The sequence below is a fragment of the Rhineura floridana genome, chromosome 6 (genome assembly GCF_030035675.1).
Source record: "Rhineura floridana isolate rRhiFlo1 chromosome 6, rRhiFlo1.hap2, whole genome shotgun sequence".
NCBI classification, from domain to species: Eukaryota; Metazoa; Chordata; class Lepidosauria; order Squamata; family Rhineuridae; genus Rhineura; species Rhineura floridana.
Window position 1 is genome coordinate 82,989,842 of NC_084485.1, and position 24,184 is coordinate 83,014,025.

Below are 24,184 nucleotides of genomic sequence, written 5' to 3' on the forward strand. Positions count from 1 at the left end.
TCCATTAAATCGTGATCAATGCGACTATTTAAAAGTAACACTTGGGGGAATTCTCGTTTGTTTACGAATAACCGGCTGCTATGAGTTGTCTTGGAAAAGTGAAGAATCCTAAGATCTAAATAAATACAAATTCAGTCAGACTTGCTTCTGGGCAAGCATGGATATGATTGCTCTACACATCTCGCATAGATACTTTGAAGGAAAGCTACGTTTTAGCTTCAATAGAATTATATTGGTAGGTACTACAGCGTATAATTACTACATACGTAAATATTGGGCCGCGGTCCTACACGCAACTTCCGGCGAGAAAGTCCCATTGAATTCAATAGTGCATTTCTGAGTAGATATGGACTGGATATTAACGGTGCTGTTTTTATGAGTGCCTTTAAAGAGTGGAGTACAAGGGGACTTGTAGCTCTTCTAAACATAAGAATACAAATCTGCTTTTTTAAACCATTGATAATAGCCCCACCAAAGCAGGGCCTCAAAACATTGATTATAAACTCGTAACTATTCCTCTCCACGGAAATCTTTAGTAAAAGGCAAAAAATTTATACGATATGAAGAGAAACCAAAGCACAAACACAATTCGTGGCAAATTTGCGAGGGTATCAACGCCTGCCCGATAGGTAATAGCGACTTCTAAGAAAATAGCATTAAGTTCCTTTTTTCCTACAAAATAAGGTATAAGCCGGCAGTTCTGCTTGTTTTTAGAACTAGCAAATTTAATTTGCGCTATACAAATAAACATAAAATACAGATAAAGTATTTCTTCCGCGCAATGCATCATGGTTGCTACAATATACAAATAAGGTTACAAACCCTTCCTGCTTTACGCCCTGCTCTCACTCCTTGGCGGGGGGCTGTTAAGAATTGGGCGAAGTATGGCAAGGCAAGGGGGTGCCGTGTTGGTTCTGCTGCTGACTTGATGCTTCTTGCTTGCAATGGCAGTTCAGTTCAAATACTTCTGTGTTCGAAAAGTGATACCAGTGTAGGAACCAAATTAAGCTTCGACCGGCAGCAGCCCCCAGGGTGACAGACTCAGGGTACTCAAGGCACGCTACTTTACCCATGCTCTCGAGAAGAGCCTATTATCTGGGAGATTCCTGGGACCAGTTTTTCCAAGGGAAATCCCATGCTTCCTGGGCCCTCTTCCCAATGCTTGGGTGGGAAGGTAACAGGGACAGCAGTTACTGCCTGCGCGATCACGACCAAGAAGCTGCCTTGTATAGAGTTAGACCAATTTTTCCAACTAGCTCAATATTGCCTACACTGACTTGCAGGGACTCCCCTGGATTTCAGACAAGGAACAATTTTCAACCCCATCTGCAGATGCCAGGTGTTGAAACTGAGACCTTCTGCATATAAGGCTCTTGGTCTATCAGAGCTTGAAGAAAGTGAACAGGGGACTGGTTTGTCTGATGAGTTTTATATTTTTCCTGGTACCTACACTTTCTCTCAAAGGGTTTGCTTCAGAGTGTGGAGTGAAATAAACATACGCTGGTTGTAATCATTATAATACATTGGCAATGTTTGTACCATAACACTGGCAGACAGACAACTGGCAACTGTATTTAAGGTTGCGTCAGTCAAGTAGTCTCCTTTCTGACTTTGTGCTGGTTAAATGTGGATTTGAAGCTGCTTGTATCTATTTTATTTTATTTTATTTTGCAGCATCCATTTTACATCCTCATACAAGTGACAGCCCGCACCTTCCTCCCATTAAAAAAAATTTTCTGATCCACGGATAATCCAATAAGGACAGGAAATCCAATATCAAATTCCGTGTTACCAGCAGTAGAAGCACTGATGCAAACTATGTGGGCAGGTTTATTTACATGTGTGGTAAAGAAGGCTTCCTGGATGGGAGCAACGCCGATATTTTTTCCTACTTTTTTGTACAGCTCTGGTATATTAAAAACTTGTATTTCAAAATTAAAATTAAAGGTGCTAGTGCACCACTGAACTAATACCTGCACTCATACCTGCAACAGACCCCAAAACGTAAGGTGAGTGGGGGGGAAACTACCTGAAAGGTCAGGGGACCACACACAGTATGAATATATCCCATCAAGCACATGTGGACAGAAAACATCGAGACAGATTTTGGAGGCAATAAATTGAAAGTGATTGTGTGTGGATTAAAGGCACACAAATGCGCACACGGAAACATCAACCCATATATGCTTGAATGCCCTAGAGTGGACACAGCCTTTCTTATTTGGCATATAACCAACAAAAGAAGAACGGAGGGAAGACACATGTTGTTCTTGTTATAAAAGAGCGTATGTTCTCCCTAACTGCCCATCCCCACTAGTGATTGGCACAGGGATGTGGCTGGTACCCCCACTAGGTACACAGGATCTCCTCCTTCACAGGTTCCTAGACTGCACTGAAAGTTTCCCCAAAACAGCTCTTATAGATTTGGTCAATACTATGCATTGCATTTACTTTTGATCATTTTATTATTTCCCATTTCCATCTCAAACACATCTTTTCACTTTGTCCATATGATTAGGACTATATCAGTGTACGTCATTTTTCCCCCCCAAGGCCAGAGATTGTAGAATGCTGTCACTGTGAGGGCCCTTCTTCCATTCAGAAATATCAAAAGCTAATAAAGACTAGGTACTACTGTGCACACCGATCACCTCTCCTATTAATGACAGCCGTTTGAGAAAAATAAAAAGTTTTTCCCTTAACGGTTATTAGGTGCTTCTTATCCCAGGTAACAGCAAATATAAACAGTGGTCACAGCCATGGTGATCATTCCAGTCACTCTGGGCTGCCTTGTTCTTATTATCTTGGCAGATTAGCACCGCCTGGCAGTTACCGGCATAGCAACTATACAAACTCCAAATGCCATTGTAGCCCATTCCTGCAAGGAGAACAGTGGCCAGGAACCTCCAGATAAACAACACCCTTTGTGGAATAGCAGCAACCAGTTACTCCTCTTGATGACAGATCCGGTGGTTTTCCACTGTCCCAGCTGTGAGATGGGGTTCTGCTCTAGACGGCTGCTAGAGAAGCACATGGAAAAATTCTGCATCGGAGAGGAACCTACCATGGATGCCAGATACCACAACAGGCAAATACTCCATAGGGGGAAAGAGCCTAAGAAAACAGAGACACCAGACAGCATGGTAAAGGAGTTCAACCTTTATTAGGCTTTCTTCCAAAATGTTGGGACCAACTAGCTTGGGTGCTAAAGATAGAAGGGGGAAAGTTATATGCTGCCATTTAGATGACCCCATTAATAGATTTCCAGACATACAAAAAAGTCACCAATCTTCTTAACTGCTTCCTGAGTATGTACATGCACAACAGAAAGATGTGGATGTGTCTAAATTCCCCCACCCCCAGTTTGGAGGCATTTGCGGGGATTGGGAGGACTTTGGAGGCTTCAGATCCAACCCACTTGGTGGAACATCCCTTTTGTTTTGGAGCTCTGATGTCAGTTGTGTCGGTTTCAGAGGAGTTGCTAGTGTTGGAGAAGGAGACTCTGACATCAGATCTCTTTCCAACTTAGGAGCTCTGGGGTGAGACTTTTTGTGATAAGGAAAGTAACAGGAAAATGCACTGGAAAGTGTGGTGTAACAATTGCTTGATGCAACGTTGAATAACCTCCCCACAAATAAATCAGAATGAATGCTCAGTAAAATAGCCAATGTCTTCTAACCTCCATACAATTTTTCTGCGAACAAATCAGAATGAATGCACAATAAACAGGTCATTTGGAAGTGATACATCTCTGTATCCAATATATCCTATGGCCCTGGGACACTCTTCCAGGCACCATAGAATTGCACCTTAATATTTTAGAGGTGAAATATTAAAGCAGTATATTACAACCAAGTTATTTGCCACCTACCTTTTTGTATGTTGGATGATCCCATATAAAAGCAATTTCTTGTTTCTCTCCTTTTTTTAGCACCACTATGCTCCTCGAAGGATTCTTGATATTCTCTAATTCCACAGATAGCCAGTCCAACAGAGGATGGTGACTAGTTCTTGTTAAAGAATGATTTTCTTCCCCTCCTCATGTTGCACAGAAATCTTATCAGTGAATTAATTTAGGACTATCTTAGGATGCAATGTCGCTCTCACAAAGTCCTGGCTAAAGGGAGATGTGAAGGCCCAGAAAAAAAACTGGGAAAAAGGGGGGAACGTCCCCCCCCTCTCTCTCTCTCTCACACACACACACACTCACACTCTCACACACACACACATTTCCCCCCCCTCTCTCTCTCTCACACACACACACACTCACACTCTCACACACACACATTTTTCCAAACTTTCACATTTCTAGTCCTGGCCCAAGATCCCAGCATTTGTACTGTGGAAAATAAGTTCATGGTCTCCAAAGTGTCAGAAAAAGGTGAGGCATTGCTGAAGGAAAAGGCTCCCAGTGTTTTTTGTATGCTTTTGTAAAGCATTTGTTTTCTAATATAGTAGAAATAATGAAAAGGAAGGAAAGAATGGCTACCATGCCTGAAGTGATCATTAAAACAGACTCTAACTTTTGGTGGAGTTTTAATGTATTAATTAACTACTTGTTAATAATTTAACATATGCAGACAATACCATACTCTTAGCAGAAACCAGTAATGATTTGAAACGAATGATGATGAAAGTTAAAGAGGAAAGCACAAAAGCAGGACTACAGCTGAACGTCAAAAAGACTAAAGTAATGACAACAGCAGATTTATGTAACTTTAAAGTTGACAATGAGGACATTGAACTTGTCAAGGATTATCAATACCTCGGCACAGTCATTAACCAAAATGGAGACAATAGTCAAGAAATCAGAAGAAGGCGAGGATTGGGGAGGGCAGCTGTGAGAGAACTAGAAAAGGTCCTCAAATGCAAAGATGAATCACTGAACACCAAAGTCAGGATCATTCAGACCATGGTATTCCCGATCTCTTATGTATGATATGAAAGTTGGACAGTGAAAAAGGCGAATAAGAGAAAAATCAACTCATTTGAAATGTGGTGCTGGAGGAGAGCTTTGCGGATACCATGGACTGTGAAAAAGACAAATAATTGGGTGTTAGAACAAATTAAACCAGAACTGTCACTAGAAGCTAAAATGATGAAACTGAGGTTGTCATACTTTGGACACATAATGAGAAGACATGATTCAGTAGAACAGACAATAACGCTGGGGAAAACAGAAGGGAGTAGAAAAAGAGGAAGGCCAAACAAGAGATGGATTGATTCCATAAAGGAAACCACAGACCTGAACTTACAAGATCTGAACAGGGTGGCTCGTGACAGATGCTGTTGGAGGTCGCTGATTCATAGGGTCGCCATAAGTCGTAATCAACTTGAAGGCACATAACAACAACAATAAATATATGTATGTATGTATATTTATTTAAGTGAAGGGTTGTAGCTTTAGGGAAGGGTCATTGCTCAGTGACAGACTATCTGCTTTGCATGCAGAAGGTCCCATATTCAATCCCCGGCATTTCAAAGTAAGGCTGGGAATGCAAAGGATCTGCCTTATACCAAGTCAGATGTCAGCCCATCTAGCTCAGTATTGTCTACGCACTGACTAGCAGCAGTGATCTCCAGGGTTTCAGACAGGAGTCTTTCCCTGCCCTTCCTGGATATGACAGTGACGGCAACAAGTCAGTTGCTGGATAATACCAAAGCAGATGGATCAAATGTCTGTCTCAGAATAAGGTAACTTCCTAATTTCCCATGAAAAGGACTTTTGTCAGAGGGCTATATGTGTGCTCCTGTAGTATAGCAAGGGAGTGCTGAGTTTCTCCAGAAGTAAAATAAATTTAAAAAATTTAAAGGAGGAGTGCTGTGCTGCTCATGATCAGCAATGTTGTGAACACCATCCGTTAGCTGTCCATTACATTTGCATAGCTAAATTCTACACATCACTTCCAATTGCAATTGAGACGTTAGCAAGGTGGTATTGTCTGTGTGGGTTTATGTCACACTTTCTCATTCATGGATAAAGTATTGTAGTATGTGTTCTGGGAAAATGTAATTTTTCCACAACACAACTGTTACTTTGAAGAAAAACATGGATCCTGTGGAACAACTGAATAACAGTTATGCAATAACTGAATTATATTAATATTCCAGATACTGGTTTTGACCTTTAAAGCCCTAAATGGTTTGGGACCTAGGTATCTGTCTGCTCACCTTCCCCTCATTAATCATGTCCTTCGCTGGAGAACCAGGGAAGAGGGCCTTTTGCAAGTACCTGCTATATCTGAAGCCTGATTGGCGAATACACACAACAGAGTCTTCTCTGTCATAGCCCCGGCCCGAGACAATGCCCTCCCCTGTGATGTAAGATCAGCTCCCTCTCCTCCCATTTTTAGACAGCTGCTGAAGACCCATCTTTTTGTACAAGCATTTGCCTAAACTTCCACCCCTGTTTTTAAGGATTTTATGAATTTGTTTATGTATGGTTTCTTTGTATGTTTTTGTATTTTTTAATTTCTAATGGTTTGTATGTATGCTTTGCAACTTTAAATCTTTGTAATCCACCTCAGGACTTGCATTCTGGGTGAGAGGTAGACGACAACAACAAGATTACTATTATTAGTTGTACTAGCAGCAATAACAACAACAATAATAATTAATAATCATAATAATAAAACTAGCAGCTTCATGCCTGTTGCTGCTTGGGAATTCTAAGAAACCAAAGAATCAGTGCAGTTTTGGAATCAGTGGTTAAAATCAGTGTAGTTTTGAAAGGTTCAGTCTGCCTTCTAGATTCAAAATTGTGTCCACTTGTATCCAAAAATAGATGAAAACCTGCTCCTTTTATCTCAGGAATCATAATGCAAACTTTGGTTCAAATCAGTGTTGTTTTGAAAGGTTCAGTCTGCCATCTTGATCCAAAATGATGTTCAATTGTATCTGATCCTTGATCTCAGGAACTATCATGTAAAATTTGGTTATGATATCTTGAGGAATGACTTTCCAAAATATATAGTAAATAATAAAGTATTATTTGGGAAGGCCCTAAATTAGTGGGTTCCCAATCTGTTTTGGGATACTTTCCCTTGCACTCCCATGCATACTATTATTTGTAGAAGAGGCCTAGGTTCTCTTCTTCTCACAAAATGGGTCCTTTGTCTCTTGAAGGTCGGGATTTGTCAGATTTTGCATCTAAAGACTCTGTTTAGACATTTCATCTCCCATGAATTTGCACTCAGTGACAATATATTTTCCTGATGCTCCTCTTGCATTGATTTATTTTCTGTTTTGGCTGGTGGATTCTATGAAACAGCATCAACTACAAGTGCCAATACCAAAGAAGCATCATTTTGATGGGGAACATGAGCAACAAGCACACCGCTCTAGAAGCTTTGATCATAAAGGAAGTGTTTCAGACAGCCAAGCCTTGAAGAAACTAACTGAAGAGGTACAACGAAACGAAACAAAATAATAACAAAAGTGATATCCACATGCAGTCCATATTACCATGTCTATGTTTCCATTAAATCAGTGGGACTTTTTTTCTAAATTATTAAATTAACATTGCGGTGGAAGCCTGCTTACTTCTATATACACTAGCCTTGATCTCATGTAGAGTTGAAAAATGCTAATGCTCCATTATTATTATTCTAACTACAATTATTGCTAGGCATTTTGGGAAACCAACAGAGTTCTTTCCAGTTAAATGATGGCATAAATATAGTATCATGCAGATGGGCAATTCACATGACCCTATTGTCCTGGTGGTGATACAGTAAAACAAGCATGTTCACTTCTTGTTATATGATGACCCATTTTGTGAATGCCTTGACGTTCCTACAGCACATCATCTCCTGAAAAATAATGAATATTTGGGTTGAGCCAGGGGGACAATAAGCTGCCATCTCATGCCATACACGATTTTAGAGCACTTGAAAAACTCACCATTGGTCTTAGAAAGGTCAGAAATAGGGTCTTGGAAATTGTGTGAATCATGGACCTATAGACTGTTAAAGAATTTGACCACTAGTGCTCTGTCTGAAATTCTACTAGCTTTAGATTCTCCAGCAGTAAATAAGAAAGGAAAAGAGCCAGCTGTTATCTCTATGTGCTGTGCCAACAGTAAGATTGCCCAAAGGAAGTATGGACTTTTGACAGCTGTTTGGCTAGGAGAAAGCCAGCAAGTGGAACTTTTCCTGGCATTGAGATACACTGATAGAAAGGTTTCACCTGCTAAATTTTTGCTTATTTCACACTTATCAGTTAAAGGCACAATAGTCTTGCCAGAAAATAAGTTGGCAACCTTAAATAAATATTAAACAAACCCTGATCAGCACCCAGAACTTGAATATGCCACTAAAGAAATTCTTCCCTTTCGCAGTTCCACAAACTGAGGGTGTCGCTGGAAGACACACTTCCTACATTCAGGAGCTTCCAGAAAGAGGTAAAAAAGTGATTGCGGACTTGAAAAGAACATGTGCATGGCTGTAAAGCAATTCACATACTGTTATAAAGAAAGGCTTTGGGCCTTGGAGAAAACAAAGCATGGACTTGCCAATGTTGTAAATCCCAGGATCACTCCTGCCAGTTATCTCTTTCACTCCTTTTCCCCATACTGCTCCCTATAAATGGAACTCTCTTCAATTATACACCCAACTAGCCTTTTCCACTGCTCTTAAAAATATTTTATTTATAGATTTTTTAATACATAGTAGGAATCAACCAAATAACAGGCAGGGGTACGTACATAAAGAAGGAGGGAAAAGGGAAAAGGAGGGAAGGGCCATTGTATGGACTGACTGAGAATCAACAAAACAGCAACAAAGTAGATTCTACAAATGACATGTTAAATCAGAAAAGGTGAATATATAAAGGGAGGGAAGGGGGGTGATAGGGGTTGGGGGAAAGGAAGGGAAAGGGAGTTAATAGGTTTTTTGTATTATTTTGTAACTAAATACATGTTAATGCAAAATGGAAATAAAAATAAATAAATAAATAAAAAGGTTATTATATTGCTGTTGTATTAGGAGGACAGAGGTGTGAATCATTGTCCAGGCTAGTCAAGAGTAGATGCCGTACAGTGTGTGGGGAGCCTGAATTTGCCCTTTGGCCTGTAATTGTTGATAGATAAACTTTTCCATGATGGAATGGAACCAGGTCTTACTGTACCAGGATGACAGTGTTGTGTGAATTATAGTCTTCCAATGGGAAGCTGCAAGTACCCTAGTCTAGGCACAAGTAAAATGTTCAGAACTAGGTCTCTGTGTAGCATGTGGTCAAGGTTTTCTGGAAGAATACCCATAAATGACAACAAATAAGACTCTTGGTTTTCTTTAACTAGCTATTGAAAATCTATCTACTCAATTTGGGGTTTTTTTTACCTGGTAGTAGACTCCCAAGCACCCTAGACATATGGCAGCGTCTGAATACCCTGAGAGTTTGGCAACCAAGCACACAGACCCAACTGCCCAATTTATATAAAATTTATTAAGAACAAAAGAGGCAGACAAATGAATGGAGCAGAACTTTGAAATAAAAAGGAGCTCTGTAGTTTAACTAACTATCTGAACCTAAGCCTCTGTTTACATTCAGGCTTCTGGTCTCCTCATGAGAAACACACCTTAGATGGTGATGCCCGTTTTCTGATGGTCAGTTGAAGGATGGACTCCTGAAGGTGCAGGCCAACCAAAGGACTGCATAGCATAGCTTAGTTTAAAGGGCACTGTCACCCCATGGGTTTGAGTGATGGCTACCAGCTGGTGGCCCATCAGATCACAAGTCACATTTCACAGGTAAGGGGAGGCAGACACTTACTGGGGTTTAAAGGGTTGCTAGGCACATTCTGGGGTTCTGAGGAAATGGGGGGTGTTAATGGATTCTGCTTTTCCTGTCAAATATACTAAAACCCCATCCAATGGATCTGGATTCCAGCTGGGGTTTACGTGCTGGCTGGGTTAGCCAAAATGGAGGGGCAAGAGACCAAAGTTTTCTTCGCATATTTTAACAAAATGGGGGGGGGGCGATAGATATGACTAGATAAGCAATCTGATGCAGAAACTTTATGGCAGAGAAGACTTCAATCACCAAATAATTCAGTCCAAAGTTGACTCACGCTTGAGTTCCACTGCACAATAGCTTCTTAAGAACACAACCTTGTGTGGCGGCAGTTCTACTTGACAAGTTATTTGTGTGAATCACCTCTTTATGCAAAAAATAACAGCCTTTCCTGAATGTAGGATAATAAAAAAGACAATGTGTGTCAATGCTCTACTATTGTGATTCTCATTGGGATTATTGATAGGCAATTTGGGAAGCTAACAAAAACCACTTAATGTCTCTATTTACATGCTATAATGCTATAATGAATGAACTACAAAATGAAGGGGTAATTTATTTTATCCAGGTGATGTGCAGCCACCCCAAACTTGACTTCTTTGATACAGTAACCAATCTCATTAATGCTTCAACATGTCTCTAACACATGTCAAGACCGCAGCATATCACATGATGTTTCCAACAATTTTAATTTTGGATTGCAATGAAGTGCTTAAAATTGCCAAAATTGCATGAGGAACAACTTTACAGAAATAGCTTGCCCTGTGGAGCTCCTTCCTGCGCAGTTCCATTTTGAGCCAGCTCTCACATGATGGTTGTACATTAGGACATAACCTTGAAAAAAGTTAAAATAAAAAACTTCACAGCCTGGAGATGGATATGAGGGTTGTGATGTATTGTTATCACTGTTAATCAGATTGCTCACAATACTCAAGAGGTGCCAGTTGACATTCATGAAGCAACATTACACAGCAATCACAACAGCAATCAATATGCTGACTGGGGAAAATATCACATCATCCCAGAATCAAAATATTGCACTCTGAGTGCTTAGAAAATGTAGTAACCTTGCAACAAAAGCATTACCTTGAAGGAATACTGTGTGCAAAAAAAGGAAATAAATATGCCTTTATTGTACACAATTTCATTATGCAGAAAAGCCCTAAGAAATTGTTTTTCAAGAGAGAGATATTTGGAATCCATTCCAATATGATATTATTATTAGTTTGTAATAGTTGTGTCCTGCTCTTCCTTCCAAGGAATTCAGAGAACAATGTTAGGCTTACAACAACCTGAGAAGTAGGCTATTCTGATAAGAAAGCATGAATTGCCCATAGCTGAATAGAGATTTGAATCTGGCTTTCCCACATCTAAGCCCAACACTCTGCCACCACACCATACAGACTTTCAGTAGAGGGTATGCTGAGCCCACTTCTTCTACAATTCACAATTAATTCACAGCAACATACCATTTTTTCAGGGGCACTTAGCTCTGAACGGTTATATCACTGGCTCCAGGACTAACAGACATTTTAAATCTATAATCTTTCCTTTACCTCTAGGATGACAACAGATACCAGTGGGAATACTGGCAGCGCCAACAGCAAATGACAGAAGCACATGAGCACCAGTTGGCCAATATCCAGGCCAGAAACCAATACCTAGAGCAGCAGAAGGACGGTAAGAGAACTAGAGCATGCACTGGATTGCTGCCCTCCTGCAGGTGCCTCTTGCTTTTAGTTCGGGTTAAGGGAGCAGCCTGCAGTGAATATGAAAACAATCAACGATGAGCAAACAGCCACCACTGACCAGGAAATGGCCAGGGCAGATACACAAAGCTCATGATACCACAACTTCTAGAGAAGAGAAGGAGGAAGCTAGACCAAGAACCCATCTTCAAGTTCTACGGTCAGCCAGTGTTGTATTTAAGAGCTTTATCAGCTACTTGAGTGTTTTAGGGGGAGACACAGGTCTAATCATTGAGTCATAAGCCCTCACCTACAATATTTACTGGTACAGTTAAGGTGTGGCTTTTTATTTCTTTTATTTATTTAAAAACATTTAGATACCACTTAATATTTTTAAAATCCCTAATCCTATCAGATGTTTCTGGGAACTAGGCCAGAGGTGTGCGTATTTACCCATCGGGGAAGAAGTGTTTTCCAAATGGATGGGCAAGGCTCTGATGCAGGATGACAAAGAGGGAAATGGTACATCTATATTTTAACAGGAATCTGATTCAGGGAACATCTGGAAATACATTGGCGATCTAGGTGTTCTAATAAAGTGTGTCCAATTTTCCACTTATCCAGAGATCCACAGGCGCCTGTCAGAACTGAAACTAGGGAACTCAGCTACAACTCATATTGAACAGCTGCTGGTGGAGCTAAATACCCAGGAGGGGAAGAACCAACTGGCTTTGGATGCCCTGTGGGAACAGGTGAAACTTCTCCAGGTAGCAGCAAATAGCAGGTGAGGCTCAAAGGGGGCTATCTTTTGAGAATGAAAAAGAGTAACAACCCAATTTGTTGGAGTGGGTGTGAGGAGCCTGGTACATTCTACCATATGTGGTGGATGTGTCTAGTGATTGATGAATTCTGGACTAAAGTATTTTATGAATTAAAACTCCTCACTGGGCAGGTTCTGGCCCCAGACCTTCTCATGGCCCTGTTATCAATTTTTACTGTGGAAAATAACACAGTGCTCTTTAAGGATCTATTTATTGTTGTTGTTGTTGTTGTTATTTATTACATTTGTATACCGCCCCATAGCCGAAGCTCTCTGAGTTATTTACAACAATTAAAAACATTAAAAACAAATATACAAATTTAAAAACACTTAAAAAAAAAACAATTTAAAAACACATACTAAAATGCCCGGGAGATGACCTGGCACCAAAAAGATAACAGTGTTGGCACCAGGCACACCTCATCAGGGAGATCATTCCATAATTTGGGGGGCACCACTGAGAAAGCCCTCTCCCTTGTTGCCAGCCTCCGAGCTTCCCTCAGAGTAGGCACCCGGAGAAGGGCCTTTGATGTTGAGCGTAGTGTACAGGTGGGTTTGTGTGACTTGTATTATCATAGCATGAAAGTGGAAGTAAACCACTTGCAATCTAACCAAAGAATGGCATAATAAAATCTGGATGATTATATTAATGGAAAAACTAACTCAGCTGAAAAACTAACTATCTGAAAAATGCTTCTGCTTTATACAATTTATAGCCAGCACATAACATGATTGGATACCCCCTGCAACCTATGCCTCTCTTCAAAGAGACATGCTGGGATAATTTGTGCTCTCTTACTTTGTATTATTATCTTATAATCTTATTTCTGTTTGGTATTATAAAAAATACACACAGAAATAGGAACTAATTTGGTTGGTTCTATTTCTTAGCAGAGTTGTAAAAATACAAGCAGCAGAATGAGAATATAAACCAGCCCCACCTTTCTCTATATAAATAACAGACGCAATCCTTTAGGTAAAAGAAAAGAATGTTTACTCACGAATTCTGCATATGTTCAGAAACATAGGTTCTAGCTTAGATGAAAGAAAAATAGTCTCAGTCCATCTTAGTATTTGGTATGGATGGTCTCAGAGAGAGCATCTGTGCCATGAGGCCTCTGTCAATGGTGGATAGAGCAAAAAAAAAAGAGAATATTCAAAAATCCCCCAGGACAAAGGAGGAGGAAGTCAGGTAACTAAACCCCACCCATTAGGAAGTTACATCATGGTAAACAGGTACATGGGATATTTCCCAAATATCCCTTAAAGTGACCATGCAATATTTGTTTACTCCAACAATTTCAGCGTGATTAGTATATTAAATTGTGTGATGAAACACTTACAAAGATGAAGATTTTACTTTTCAGTATGATAGTACACCTATTCTTGATCAAATGTAATAGTATATTTATGCTCCATGAGCTCGCTTTTGTTTTAACATTTTGTGTTAATCCGTACATATAATTCTATTTTATGTTTATTTGTGTATGATATTTTTCTTCTGTTACATGTACTGTAAAATCCCAACTAAAAACATTTATTTAAAAAAAAACTTCTGAAAATTGATGCAGCCCCATCCAAGGGCCAGAGGAGCCCTAGATCACCCCCTAATGTTTATGATTCTGATATGGGAGCCAAGCAGAAAAGGTCAACAACCATATTGGGGAATTCATCCATAACTCAAGCGATGGGGTATGCGGGAAACAAGAATCGTCACTGATTGAAGAAAGCAAGAAGACACTTATACACCTCCCTATGGTTCCTTTGTGCGTTTTCTTTTTAGAAGCAAACCCAAGCCACCCACCAATATAAAGACAGACAGTGCTGCAGACAAGATAGAGGAGAAGTTCTTCTTCAAGTCTATGCCATTTCCAGCAGCAGCTGGACCCCTCTCTTCAGAGATACAGTGAGTGTGGAGGGAGCTGCAAGGCTGAATGGGGCAGTATCTTCTGTAAACTGATAATTAATTTGAAGGTTGATTGATTATATCTTTCATTGTTTGTTGCCTGTGGAACTTTCTCCTGGGCTCCTATTTGTTCCATTGTGGGAACCTCTGCAGCTGCAATTCTGGGTAGCAGTGGAGAGGTGGATGGGAGGCAGACACTTTTCACTGGATGAGAGAGGAAACAAGTTTCTTCCCATTGGGCACAGTCAGTAGGGTTGCCATCCATCCTCCCCCATGGTTGCATAGCTGCATGAAATATACATGTTCAACAAGCACAGCTTTACCCATCAATTCATCTCCATGCCAGGCTCCTGTTTAATGTTTTCCTAAGATGCAGCTAATAAAGACTTTGAACCCCTCTCAGGAGGAGAAAATCAGTAATGCTATCAGGAACTTTATAATACATGTGTGTTTCTCTCCAGGGCCCTTTACCAGGCTTATCTGCAGAGTGGAGGGAGTGACCATAACATCCTCCGTCAGATGTATGAGCTACAGGTGGAGGCCATAGCACTGGAGAAAGGTGGAGCAAGACCTGAGCACAAGGGTAGAAAGAAGAGTGAGCTTTCTTTTGCTGCCTTCTTCTCCTCAAACTTGGATACTATATCATAGACTAGGCTGTCTCTTGGGCCCTTAGACCAACGTGGTGTCCTTCAGATGGCTCTGGACTAGAGCTTCCATCAGCCCCTGCCAGCATGGCCAATGGTCAGGGATTATAGGAGTTGTTGTCCAACAACATCTGGATGGCATTGTGTTGGCTATCCCTGCCTTAGGCCTGGAGCTCAAAAGGGCTTCATAGATTATGTGATAATTCACTTCTACTAGGCAGTGTGGTCCTGTTTACAACTCTCATGTGCTACAATAAATGTGTTTCATGCCACAGGACTATTTGTTGGTTATGTAAATTGAGAAACCTTGGCATATACTTCTTCCCTCTTCCACCTCTCCAAGCCATCCTTGTTGCTGATTGCGTCTCCTTCTTATCATTGCAGAACATGAAGGTAGTCCCAGCACCTACCCCCGGGGTTTGGATAGTGAGCTCGTGTCTGTTGAGTTGGAGAATCAGCGGCTGGAAGATGAGATATTTAAGTTGAAGATCCTGAAGGACAGAAGGAGAATGGAAGATGGTGGGGCCCCTAGCTTACTTTATTGAAGGTGGACCAAAGATAGGAGAAAGGGAAGCTTGCGATTCATAATAGTGGTGGTTTGATGCTCTTGGATGGTTTTTGAGGATGAACACTTCTAGCATATTTGTTTTATTGTAATTTATTTTTATTGCTGTTGTATGTTATCCCTGTAAATCATTCTGGGACCCCTTTTGTTTGAAGTGATTCATATCTTAAATAATTCTAATTATTTGACCTGTACATTATATTGCCAGGGTGTCCAAGAAGGTCCTTGTTCCTTGTGATCCTAACTGTTCCCTAACTTTTCAAGACTATCCATTCTGTAGTCTGGGGATTGCTAATGACAGAAGATGCCCTTGAAATGCTTGGAGATGCCACATTTCCACAGAATCTTGCCTAAGTGGCTCTGTATTCAAGATCTATAGTCTCACCATGGATGCTAATGTAGTCACTATACAATTTTGGAGACGTAACTGAAACATTAAGTGGTGCCGGTCCAGCGAGAAGAATCAGATCCAGGCTCTTTTTCCACCTTATAAAGATTCATCTCCATTTTCTTTCTCAATATTTGCATAGGCAATGTTGGGTATGGTGCTGTATTAATGGGCTCTCCTCTGCTCATCTTCCTTTTTACCAGGGTCTTTGGACACAGAGCTGGCAAAACTACAGTGGTTATATATGGCAGAGATGGCTCAGGTGCATGCAGAGATTGGCAAGCTGAGATATGACACAGAGAGGATGAAGCCACAGTGGCCCAGGAGAGGGTCACCACCCCTTCTGCCACCTCCTATAGCTCCACCCCTGCCACCTCCTCCTCCTCAGCATCTTTTGGGGCTTCCTGACCCCACCTTTCCAGTTAGCAACATGGTTAGTGCCCTTGTAACTAGGGAGAATTTAGGGGGGAACTCAGTGAAAATCTGTTTATGGAGCTGAAATAGATTTCATCTATAACAAATATTTTATCTTTTTCAGAATTTGGAGCTATCACCCTGGGTGATTGGCTCTCCCATGTTTGTGTTTACTACTCCAGGGGCTTTGCACTCTTCATGAATGTGCAGTTCTTGGGAAGGATATTCTAGAGAAATAGACAGGGCTGTCATCTGTCCACACCCACACCCTGCACAGTCAGTGAGTGGCAACAATGCAGCTTTGCCCACACTCTCAAGCCTCCATGCCCTCTCTCAATGATCCATTGCTATGGTTGTTGTTGTTATTTCACTAATTACATTTATATCCCGCCCCTCCTTCCAGAAGGATCCCAGGGTAGCAAACAAAAACACTAAAAACATTTTAAAAACATATTAAAAACAAAACAGGTTGTGAAGCCTGAAGAATCCTGCACTTGTTAACTTTTCATTTCGCTCCAGGCTTATTCAGTCTAATGCTTTAGCTCATGGTAGCCTCAAGAAAATCTTGAATGTGCTGTTAACTGTAGAACATTAAGGTAGCCCCAGCACTGATCTGTTGGGTTTGGAAGCTGAAGTTCTGGCTGAATTAATGGACTGCTCATCACATACAAACACTGCTAAGAGCAAGATTCAGCTTGTGTCATGCTATGGCAAATGCTTAATGTTATGCCAAAAAGCCCTGCATGTGATGGCACATGTACACAGCCAGCTAGCCAGGAGGAGGGAGAGAGCACATGTAGGATTTTTCTTCATCTACACAGAATCTTAGAGTTGAAAGGACCTCAAAAGTTATCTAGTCCAACCCCTTGCTGAATCTGAAACAGGAAAATAACTACTTCAGCATCCCTGATAGGTGGGACCAGATCGTTGAAAAGAACTTATAGTACCCAACTTGTGTGTTTCAGAATGGGACTAGATTTAGGTTAACCTGTGATAGTCAGACTTCTGCTCACTTATGCACTTAAGGAGAGTGGAGAGCAAATGTCTCCCATACACTCTGTGGGGCTAGCTCCAAGATGGTACATGCTGTGCTGGTAGCAAATCTGCTTAACCTTTTGCTCAGGTGTGAATGATTTGTTTGAAGCTGTTGGGTTATATTGTTAAGAGTTTTCTAGGAGCAGAGACACTCGTTACTCCTGCTAGGAATAAATCTGCTATTTCCTTTTTCTATTCATTGGTAATTTAACACACTTCCAATTTCTGCCTGCTATAGGACACCATGAGATCATCTGCCACAGCTACAAGCCAGTACTTCCTCGATCCCTCTGATGCCCTGGGACCAGCTCCATATGACCCGGCGTATGTCAGTTCTATTACCAGTACTGTCCTGAGTTATTATACACCCACAAGAATGGCTGTATACTATAGTCAGCATGGAGTTTTCACATTCCACAATGTTAAATTGAAAATACCCCCATGCCATTCTGATGCTTCCCACAAGCTCATTTCAAAACAAAACCTTACAAAACGTATAGTCCTGAACTTAGAAACACTTGCTTAACAATCCTCTAAATTTTCATGGTGATACAGAAAACAGAGAGAATCGAGAGTTCAAAATGTAAAAAGAGAGAGGGGGGAAAAGATTTTTTTGGACTTTTTTCTGTCAGAGTTCTCATAATTTGTTGAAATAATTAAAAATCAGCCATGTTCACAGAGTACCTGTAATCCTATTACTGACCTTCAATTTCTGCAGTTTAAAAGTTTAAAAAATGCCTGGCCGATTAGATGCTATTGCAGGTTGCTGATTCATAGGGTCACCATAAGCTGTAATCGACATGAAGGCACATAACAACAAGGAATTTAGAACTGAACTCAATGATAAGGCCGGGCATGCTCAATAAGAACCAACTGTCAGTGTTCTAAAAGCCAGACTCACAGCTGCTGGGCATGCCTAATCGGGGGCCACATCCACACCAGACCTTTATTTCACTTTAGACAGTCATGGCTTCTCCAAAAGTATCTTGGAAAGTGTAGTTTGTGAACGGTGCTAAGAGGAGACTCCTATTCCCCTGACAGAGCTCCAATGGCCAAAGTTGTTTCTGAAGCCCTGTGAGGGGAACAGGGCATCTCTTGTCAACTCGTAGCAACCTTCACTAACTAAACCTCCCAGGATTCTTTGGGAGAAGACATGACTGTCTAAAGTGAAATAACAGTCTGGTGTGGATGTGGCCAGAGACAGCTTTGGTTTAAATTTGGGTGGGAAGCTACATGTCCCTGCTGTAGAATAAAAAGATGGGGAAAACCCTGAAAAAGAATGATGTTTTCCTTTTGGAAAGGAAAGAGGCTTCCCCTCTGTCCAGTGCCCACCCATCCAATCTCCTCCCCTCCCCTTCCTCCCCTCCTCCTCCCCTCCCTACCCCTCCCCCAGGTCAGTTTCATCTATCCTAAGCATGATTGCAAGGAGTAAATCCTACTGAACTCAAAAAGCATGCAAATGGTCAAACCTGCCCTCCCCTCCTCCTCCCTCCTACCCCTCACTGTTCCCTTCCCTTTCCTTCACCCCTCTCTTCCCCTCCCCCATCCCCTTCCAATCCCATCCTTCTCCTTCCTTCTCCTTCCCCTCCCCACTGCCCTCCCCCTCTCCCACGGTGAATTTACCTATCCTAAGGATGATTGCACAGGAATAAATCTCATTGAATTCTATAAGCATGCAAATGATCAAACCTGCCCTCCCCTCCTCCTCCCTCCCATCACCTCCCTTTTGCCCCTTCCCTCCCCTTCCTTCACCCCTCCCCTTCCAATCCCCTCCCCTTCCAATCCCCTCCCCCCTCCTCCCCCAACTTCTGCTCACCTCTCCCCCTTACTCATTTACTCTCCCCTCCTCTTCCCCCATGGTCAGTTTTACCTATCCTAGCCATGATTGCATGGGAGTAAATGCCATTGAACTCAATAAGCATACAAATTATTATTATTATTATTATTATTATTATTTATTGCATTTATATACCGCCCCATAGCCAAAGCTCTCTGGGCGGTTTACAACAATTAAAACATTAAAAACAACATACAAATTTAAAAAACACAGTTTTAAAAAGCAATCTTTCCCCTCCTTTCCATCTCCTCTCCCTTCCTTGTCCTTTCTTCCTTTCTTCCTCTCTTCCCTTCTTCCTTCTTCCTCCTCCCCTGCCCTCTCCAGGCCTCCCTCCGATAGGTCAGTTTTACCTATCCTAGCCATTGATGCCACTGAACTCAATAAACATGCAAGTGACCAAATCTGCCCTCCTCCTCCCCCTCCCCCTCCTGCCTGTTCCCCTCTCCCTCCCCCCCAACCCCTGTGGTCAGTTTCACATATCCTAAGCATGATTGCGGGGCAGTAAATCCCACTGAACTCAATAAGCATGCAAATGATCAATCCATTCTCAGCAAACTTGCATGGGATCCTATTTCTTACCTCCCAAATTAAAAAGCAGAGAAATGCACTAATAGGCAACAAACCTTGCAGTTTAAGAATGTACCTATAGCCAACAGATATTTCTATCAAACTTTTAAAAGCAGGGAAATTGGGCAGCTACAGTGAATGCACCAGGGGAGCAGGAGACCTGACCTCCTCTCTCAGATATTGGACTGCCCTACAAATTTGTCAAAATGCAAACACAATTTGGGTTGGTCTTTCACAGTCCAATCCACTTGCTGTGTAGCTTGGAAGAATTTAGTAACATGTGCCTCTGAGCATATGATGAGTGGTGGCAACACCTGCAATCAGCCCAAATAACAGAAACAAGTTATGTGCTGTGCTGATCTTGTTTTAGCAGGGAGGAAGCAACAATATTAAGACGATATAGTTCAGATAGTCACTTTAAATATGTTTGATTTACTTTGCAATTTTAGTGAATGTACCTATAGCCAACCTCAAGATTTTTTGCCTATTAGTGAATTATGGAGCATCTGTACTGTCTTATAAGAGCTCATTCTTGCATAGAGTATTTGTAAGCACTGTCATGTAAAATGAATATGCTCATCCTTCCCTATCCTAATACTATTCCTTCCAAGCACAGTTTGGGTCAGAGTGTGGGAACTAACCTGTTTGGGTCTCCTAGATTGTAGGCAGCTCATACAGCCAGCTATTACATTAGCATGAAAATTTCTCTTCTTTCTGCAGGTCTGGTTTTGTGATATTCTATGATTTTCTTTTGGGCCTGGATCCCACATTTTACCAAGTTTGCCTTGTCTCTGGGCTGTATCGCAATGGGCAGGCATTGGGCAAGTCCACCCCACTGCCTATTGTTTCCTCTGATATGGGCCAATACCCACAGTATATGACAGATGGACAAAGAGGGTGCTGTGCCATCTTAGCTGCTAGACAGCCAGTCCCAAGGTGAGTTTTAATGGCTTTTCCCATTATGTCTCTTCCTTTCTGTTCAGTGGGTCATTACTTGGATAGCCATTCACAGCTGGCAAAATTATTTGTTTTTATATTTAAAATGTATACACTGCTAATCTCCTACAAAATAGTGCTTAAGGCCAGTGCAATGATAAGTGGTAGAAGACTCCTTTCTAAACAGCAGTGCACAGTAGGCCAACCATCATGAACTGCTTTTATCTTGACCCACCAGGTGTTATCAACAGAGGACAGTGATGGGTCAAAAGAATCTACTGCTGCTCCTGTTTAACATTACTACAGCTGCAACAGTGTACCAAGCAAGCACTGTGTTTTGTATTCCTTGACTATCCATGCAGGGCCCTGAGTCTTTTAGTGCACCCTATCATCTTAGTGTGAGAACCTTGCCCCACTCCCTCTGGGGATTAGTGTGATATCTAGTTTGCCATAAAGTAGGCTATTCAGTCCAGTTTTGCATTTGCCATATTCTGTCTTATTTAGAAGGCTTCTTATACATTAGTGCCATATAAAGGACATCTTCTTTGCTACAACCCAGTGTGGAGCACACATACAGTGAACCCTGGATCAAGATTTGCAGAGTAAAAGGTAGGCGTGTTGGCGTGCATTACTATTACCCTTGTTTGTAATTGCTTTTCAGAGTCCTTCCTTCAACCACCATCACCCTCATAACTGAGCTTCAAGCATCTGGAGGCTTTGATGCCTATGGGCTAGAGATCCAGAATTTGGCCCCCAGGGGATGGGCCAAAATCAACATCTTTGACCATCTGCATCAAGTAATGAGTGGACGCTGGAAGGTCCCCATCCGGGTACTTCCTGTGAAGCCAGGCCTTACTACTGAACAGTTAAATGGTGTGCCCCAGGTGAGGATCTTTAGCAAAGTTCAGAGCAAAGTCCCAGAGCAGGCTTCTTACACAGAAATTGTTCCCTGCCTGTTGTGTAGAGGGTGTTATGCTGGTGCTCTCAGGAGGCTTGTGGTGAACTATTAATGTCAGCACTTAACATTGAGCTCCTTCTTTCTTCATTGTGCTGGGTGTGATTTAAGAGAGATTCTCTCAAACCGCCTTCACTAAATAGAAACATTCCCAGGATGATGACTGATACTCAGAACACCTTGGCCAGTTCAAGATAAATTACTCCAACCTCTTCTTCCATAATTTTTTGCATCTGTTTTAATTCAAACCAGAACAGACCTTGTTTTATCTCACAGGTGGGCAAAGCAGAGCTTTACTTGCGACTGGTGAATGCAAGAGATGCTGACATGCAGTCAATGGCAGAGATTAATCCTGGCAATGCCTCCCTGTACAAATACCCTTCCGCAGTGAGTTGGCAAATGACGTTTTTATCTCTTTTGCAGTTTTTTTTACTCTTTCCCTAGTTAGCATAGGTTGAAGGTGGACTCTGAAAAATGGGTTCTTTATTCCCTCTATATTTGTTTGCTGCAGGGAATCCAAAGATAGTGGCCCGAAAGTCAGAACTGCACCAAAAAGACAGACAATTTGAAATGTATTGAAATAGTAGATTAATGGTGAAAAATTGTAAATTATTTATTTATTTATTGCACTTGTATACCGCCCCATAGCCGAAGCTCTCTGGGCGGTTTACAGCAATCAAAAACATTAAAAACATTAAAACAATAATTAATTTTTAAATGTGAAGGCATAGTATAAAATAAATAGTAAATTGCACCAAAACAAAATTAGTGAACTAATTACACTATGGGTATAACAAAGGCAATGCTAAAAGAATAAATGAAATATAAAACTGATTGCATTAACTAATTCAAGAAATCATAGGTGACATACCTATGAGCAACAATCAGTACCATCTATCCTCTAACACTCTCCCTCCATTTACATAAGAAGAGTCCAGCTGGATCAGACCAAAAGGCCTGTCTAGCCTAGCATCTTGTTTACCACAGTGGACAACCAGATGCCTACGGGAATCCTACAAAAAAACATGAGCACAGTCGCCTTTCTCAGTCATGTTCCCCAGCAACTAGTATCCAGAGTCTCTGACCCTGGAGGTAATAGCCATCATAACTAGTAACCACTGATAGTTTTGTCCTCCGTGAATTATGAATAGTCCTCCAACTAAGAGCAAAACCAGTGAAAATGTATTAATATATATTTTAAAGGCATAAACGTTATAAAAAGTATGCTACCAGCTGCCTGAAGCCTTCTAAAGTCCCAGCTATTAACCATTTAGCATTTTAATATAAAAATCCAGATAAATTAATAACTAATTTAATTTAGGTATTCATTAGCTACTTTATTTCCCAGCACAAAAGAAATTATCTACCACTCCAGTGAAAAGTCCATGGTACTTGAGTAGCATCACAGTGAGATGGGGTGCCACCACTCCACCACTCTTTCAGCTGGGGTAGTGCTGCTGTTTGCCAGCACCAGAATTGCGGAGAAGATCGGAGAAGCACTGGGCTGGTGGCAACGGGCAAAACTGTGTACACACCTGTACCTGCCACTGCCAACCCAGTGCTCCCCCACCCTTACTGCAAGGAAAATTCCCTATCTAGCAAAGTGGAATTATCTCACTTTCCAGATATAAATTGAGTTAAATGTGAGAAAATGCAGTAATAATTAACAACAGTTAAAAAAAATAAGATCACAGACAGAGTAAAAATAAATTAAAACACCAAAATCATATCATTTTTTGTGGTTCAGGTTTCATATATTTTAACTACCATTCCAGTACAGTACAATTAACTTCCACAGAACAGATTAATACAACAACATATGTTTTCATGTTTCCCTTTTCACAAGTCAGCAAATAAGAATTTTATAAGATCACTGAATCAGTCTATAAAAACACATAATAATGTCAGTCATGTCTTACAATCATGCTGTTTCTAGCATACAATGAGTTAAAATATGTGATACTTATATAAACTGAGGACAGAAACAAACCAAGATAAGAGTTAAATTAACAACAGCCCTTTCTGGGTTTTGCAGCAGAAAACACAAATGGTAGCTGGTGGCTCCATGTCACTGGGGCAGTGGACTCTGCTCCAGGTTTTAGTTTGAACTTTCATAGAGCTGTCCAATGTGCTTTCATAGAGCTGTCCAATGGGAATAGGTTTATTGTCTACCAACTGTTTCGGTTATTACAATAGTAATAAGATAGTGGTTGGAAGCAAGAAAGCAGATGGAGGCAAACCCTCCCTAAGGAGTAACATTTGAGAGAAAGGATCAGGAGGACGGAGGCCTTGCTTTTACCCCCAGCATATTTATGCTGTCTTCTCCCTGCTTCTCATGCTACCCTTCCTTACCTCCTTAATCCTGTTCTTCTTCTTTCAAATACAGGTGTCCAGTTGCGCAGCACACCCTATAGACTTTCCTCCAGCCCAGCGCTCTTTCCACCCTGCCCCCACCAGCCTGTCCTTTTCTGTCCCTCCTTACACTGGCTTTGTTGACCCCCCTCCTAATGAGGAACAGCCTTTCCAACACAAGCCCAATAAAAGGTGAGAAAGGAGGAAGCCCCTCTTCTCTCTCCAGGACTAGACTTTCCTTCTAATGAAAATAAATCAGCATAGAAACATCAGTATCTACCTCTG

The 24,184-nt window shown here is 41.2% G+C and overlaps 1 protein-coding gene and 1 non-coding gene across 2 annotated transcripts; one reads left to right on the forward strand and one right to left on the reverse strand.

Moving 5' to 3' along the window:
- Positions 1–464: 464 nt before the first annotated feature.
- LOC133388205 (U5 spliceosomal RNA) lies at positions 465–580 on the reverse strand. The gene has a single exon (XR_009763687.1). It is a non-coding gene; the product is annotated as a U5 spliceosomal RNA (small nuclear RNA).
- Positions 581–2,919: 2,339 nt separating this feature from the next.
- Positions 2,920–24,155, forward strand: CCDC17 (coiled-coil domain containing 17). Its single transcript, XM_061632756.1, has 14 exons — positions 2,920–3,143; positions 7,271–7,405; positions 8,339–8,401; positions 11,355–11,472; positions 12,105–12,264; positions 14,084–14,206; positions 14,668–14,801; positions 15,235–15,369; positions 16,007–16,236; positions 17,491–17,576; positions 20,377–20,592; positions 21,254–21,476; positions 21,824–21,934; positions 23,934–24,155. The coding sequence occupies exons 1-14, from the start codon at positions 2,958–2,960 to the stop codon at positions 24,093–24,095; spliced, it is 2,082 nt and encodes a 693-aa protein (XP_061488740.1). The 5' UTR covers positions 2,920–2,957; the 3' UTR covers positions 24,096–24,155.
- Positions 24,156–24,184: the final 29 nt, after the last annotated feature.

Bases quoted from the DNA above. Each gene is read 5' to 3' on its own strand.
- CCDC17 (XM_061632756.1), top strand. From the start codon at position 2,958: ATGACAGATCCGGTGGTTTTCCACTGTCCCAGCTGTGAGATGGGGTTC. The intron at 17,577-20,376 runs GTATGTCAGTTC...TTCTTTCTGCAG, and splicing joins CCAGCTCCATATGACCCGGC to GTCTGGTTTTGTGATATTCT. The intron at 20,593-21,253 runs GTGAGTTTTAAT...ATTGCTTTTCAG, and splicing joins GCTAGACAGCCAGTCCCAAG to AGTCCTTCCTTCAACCACCA.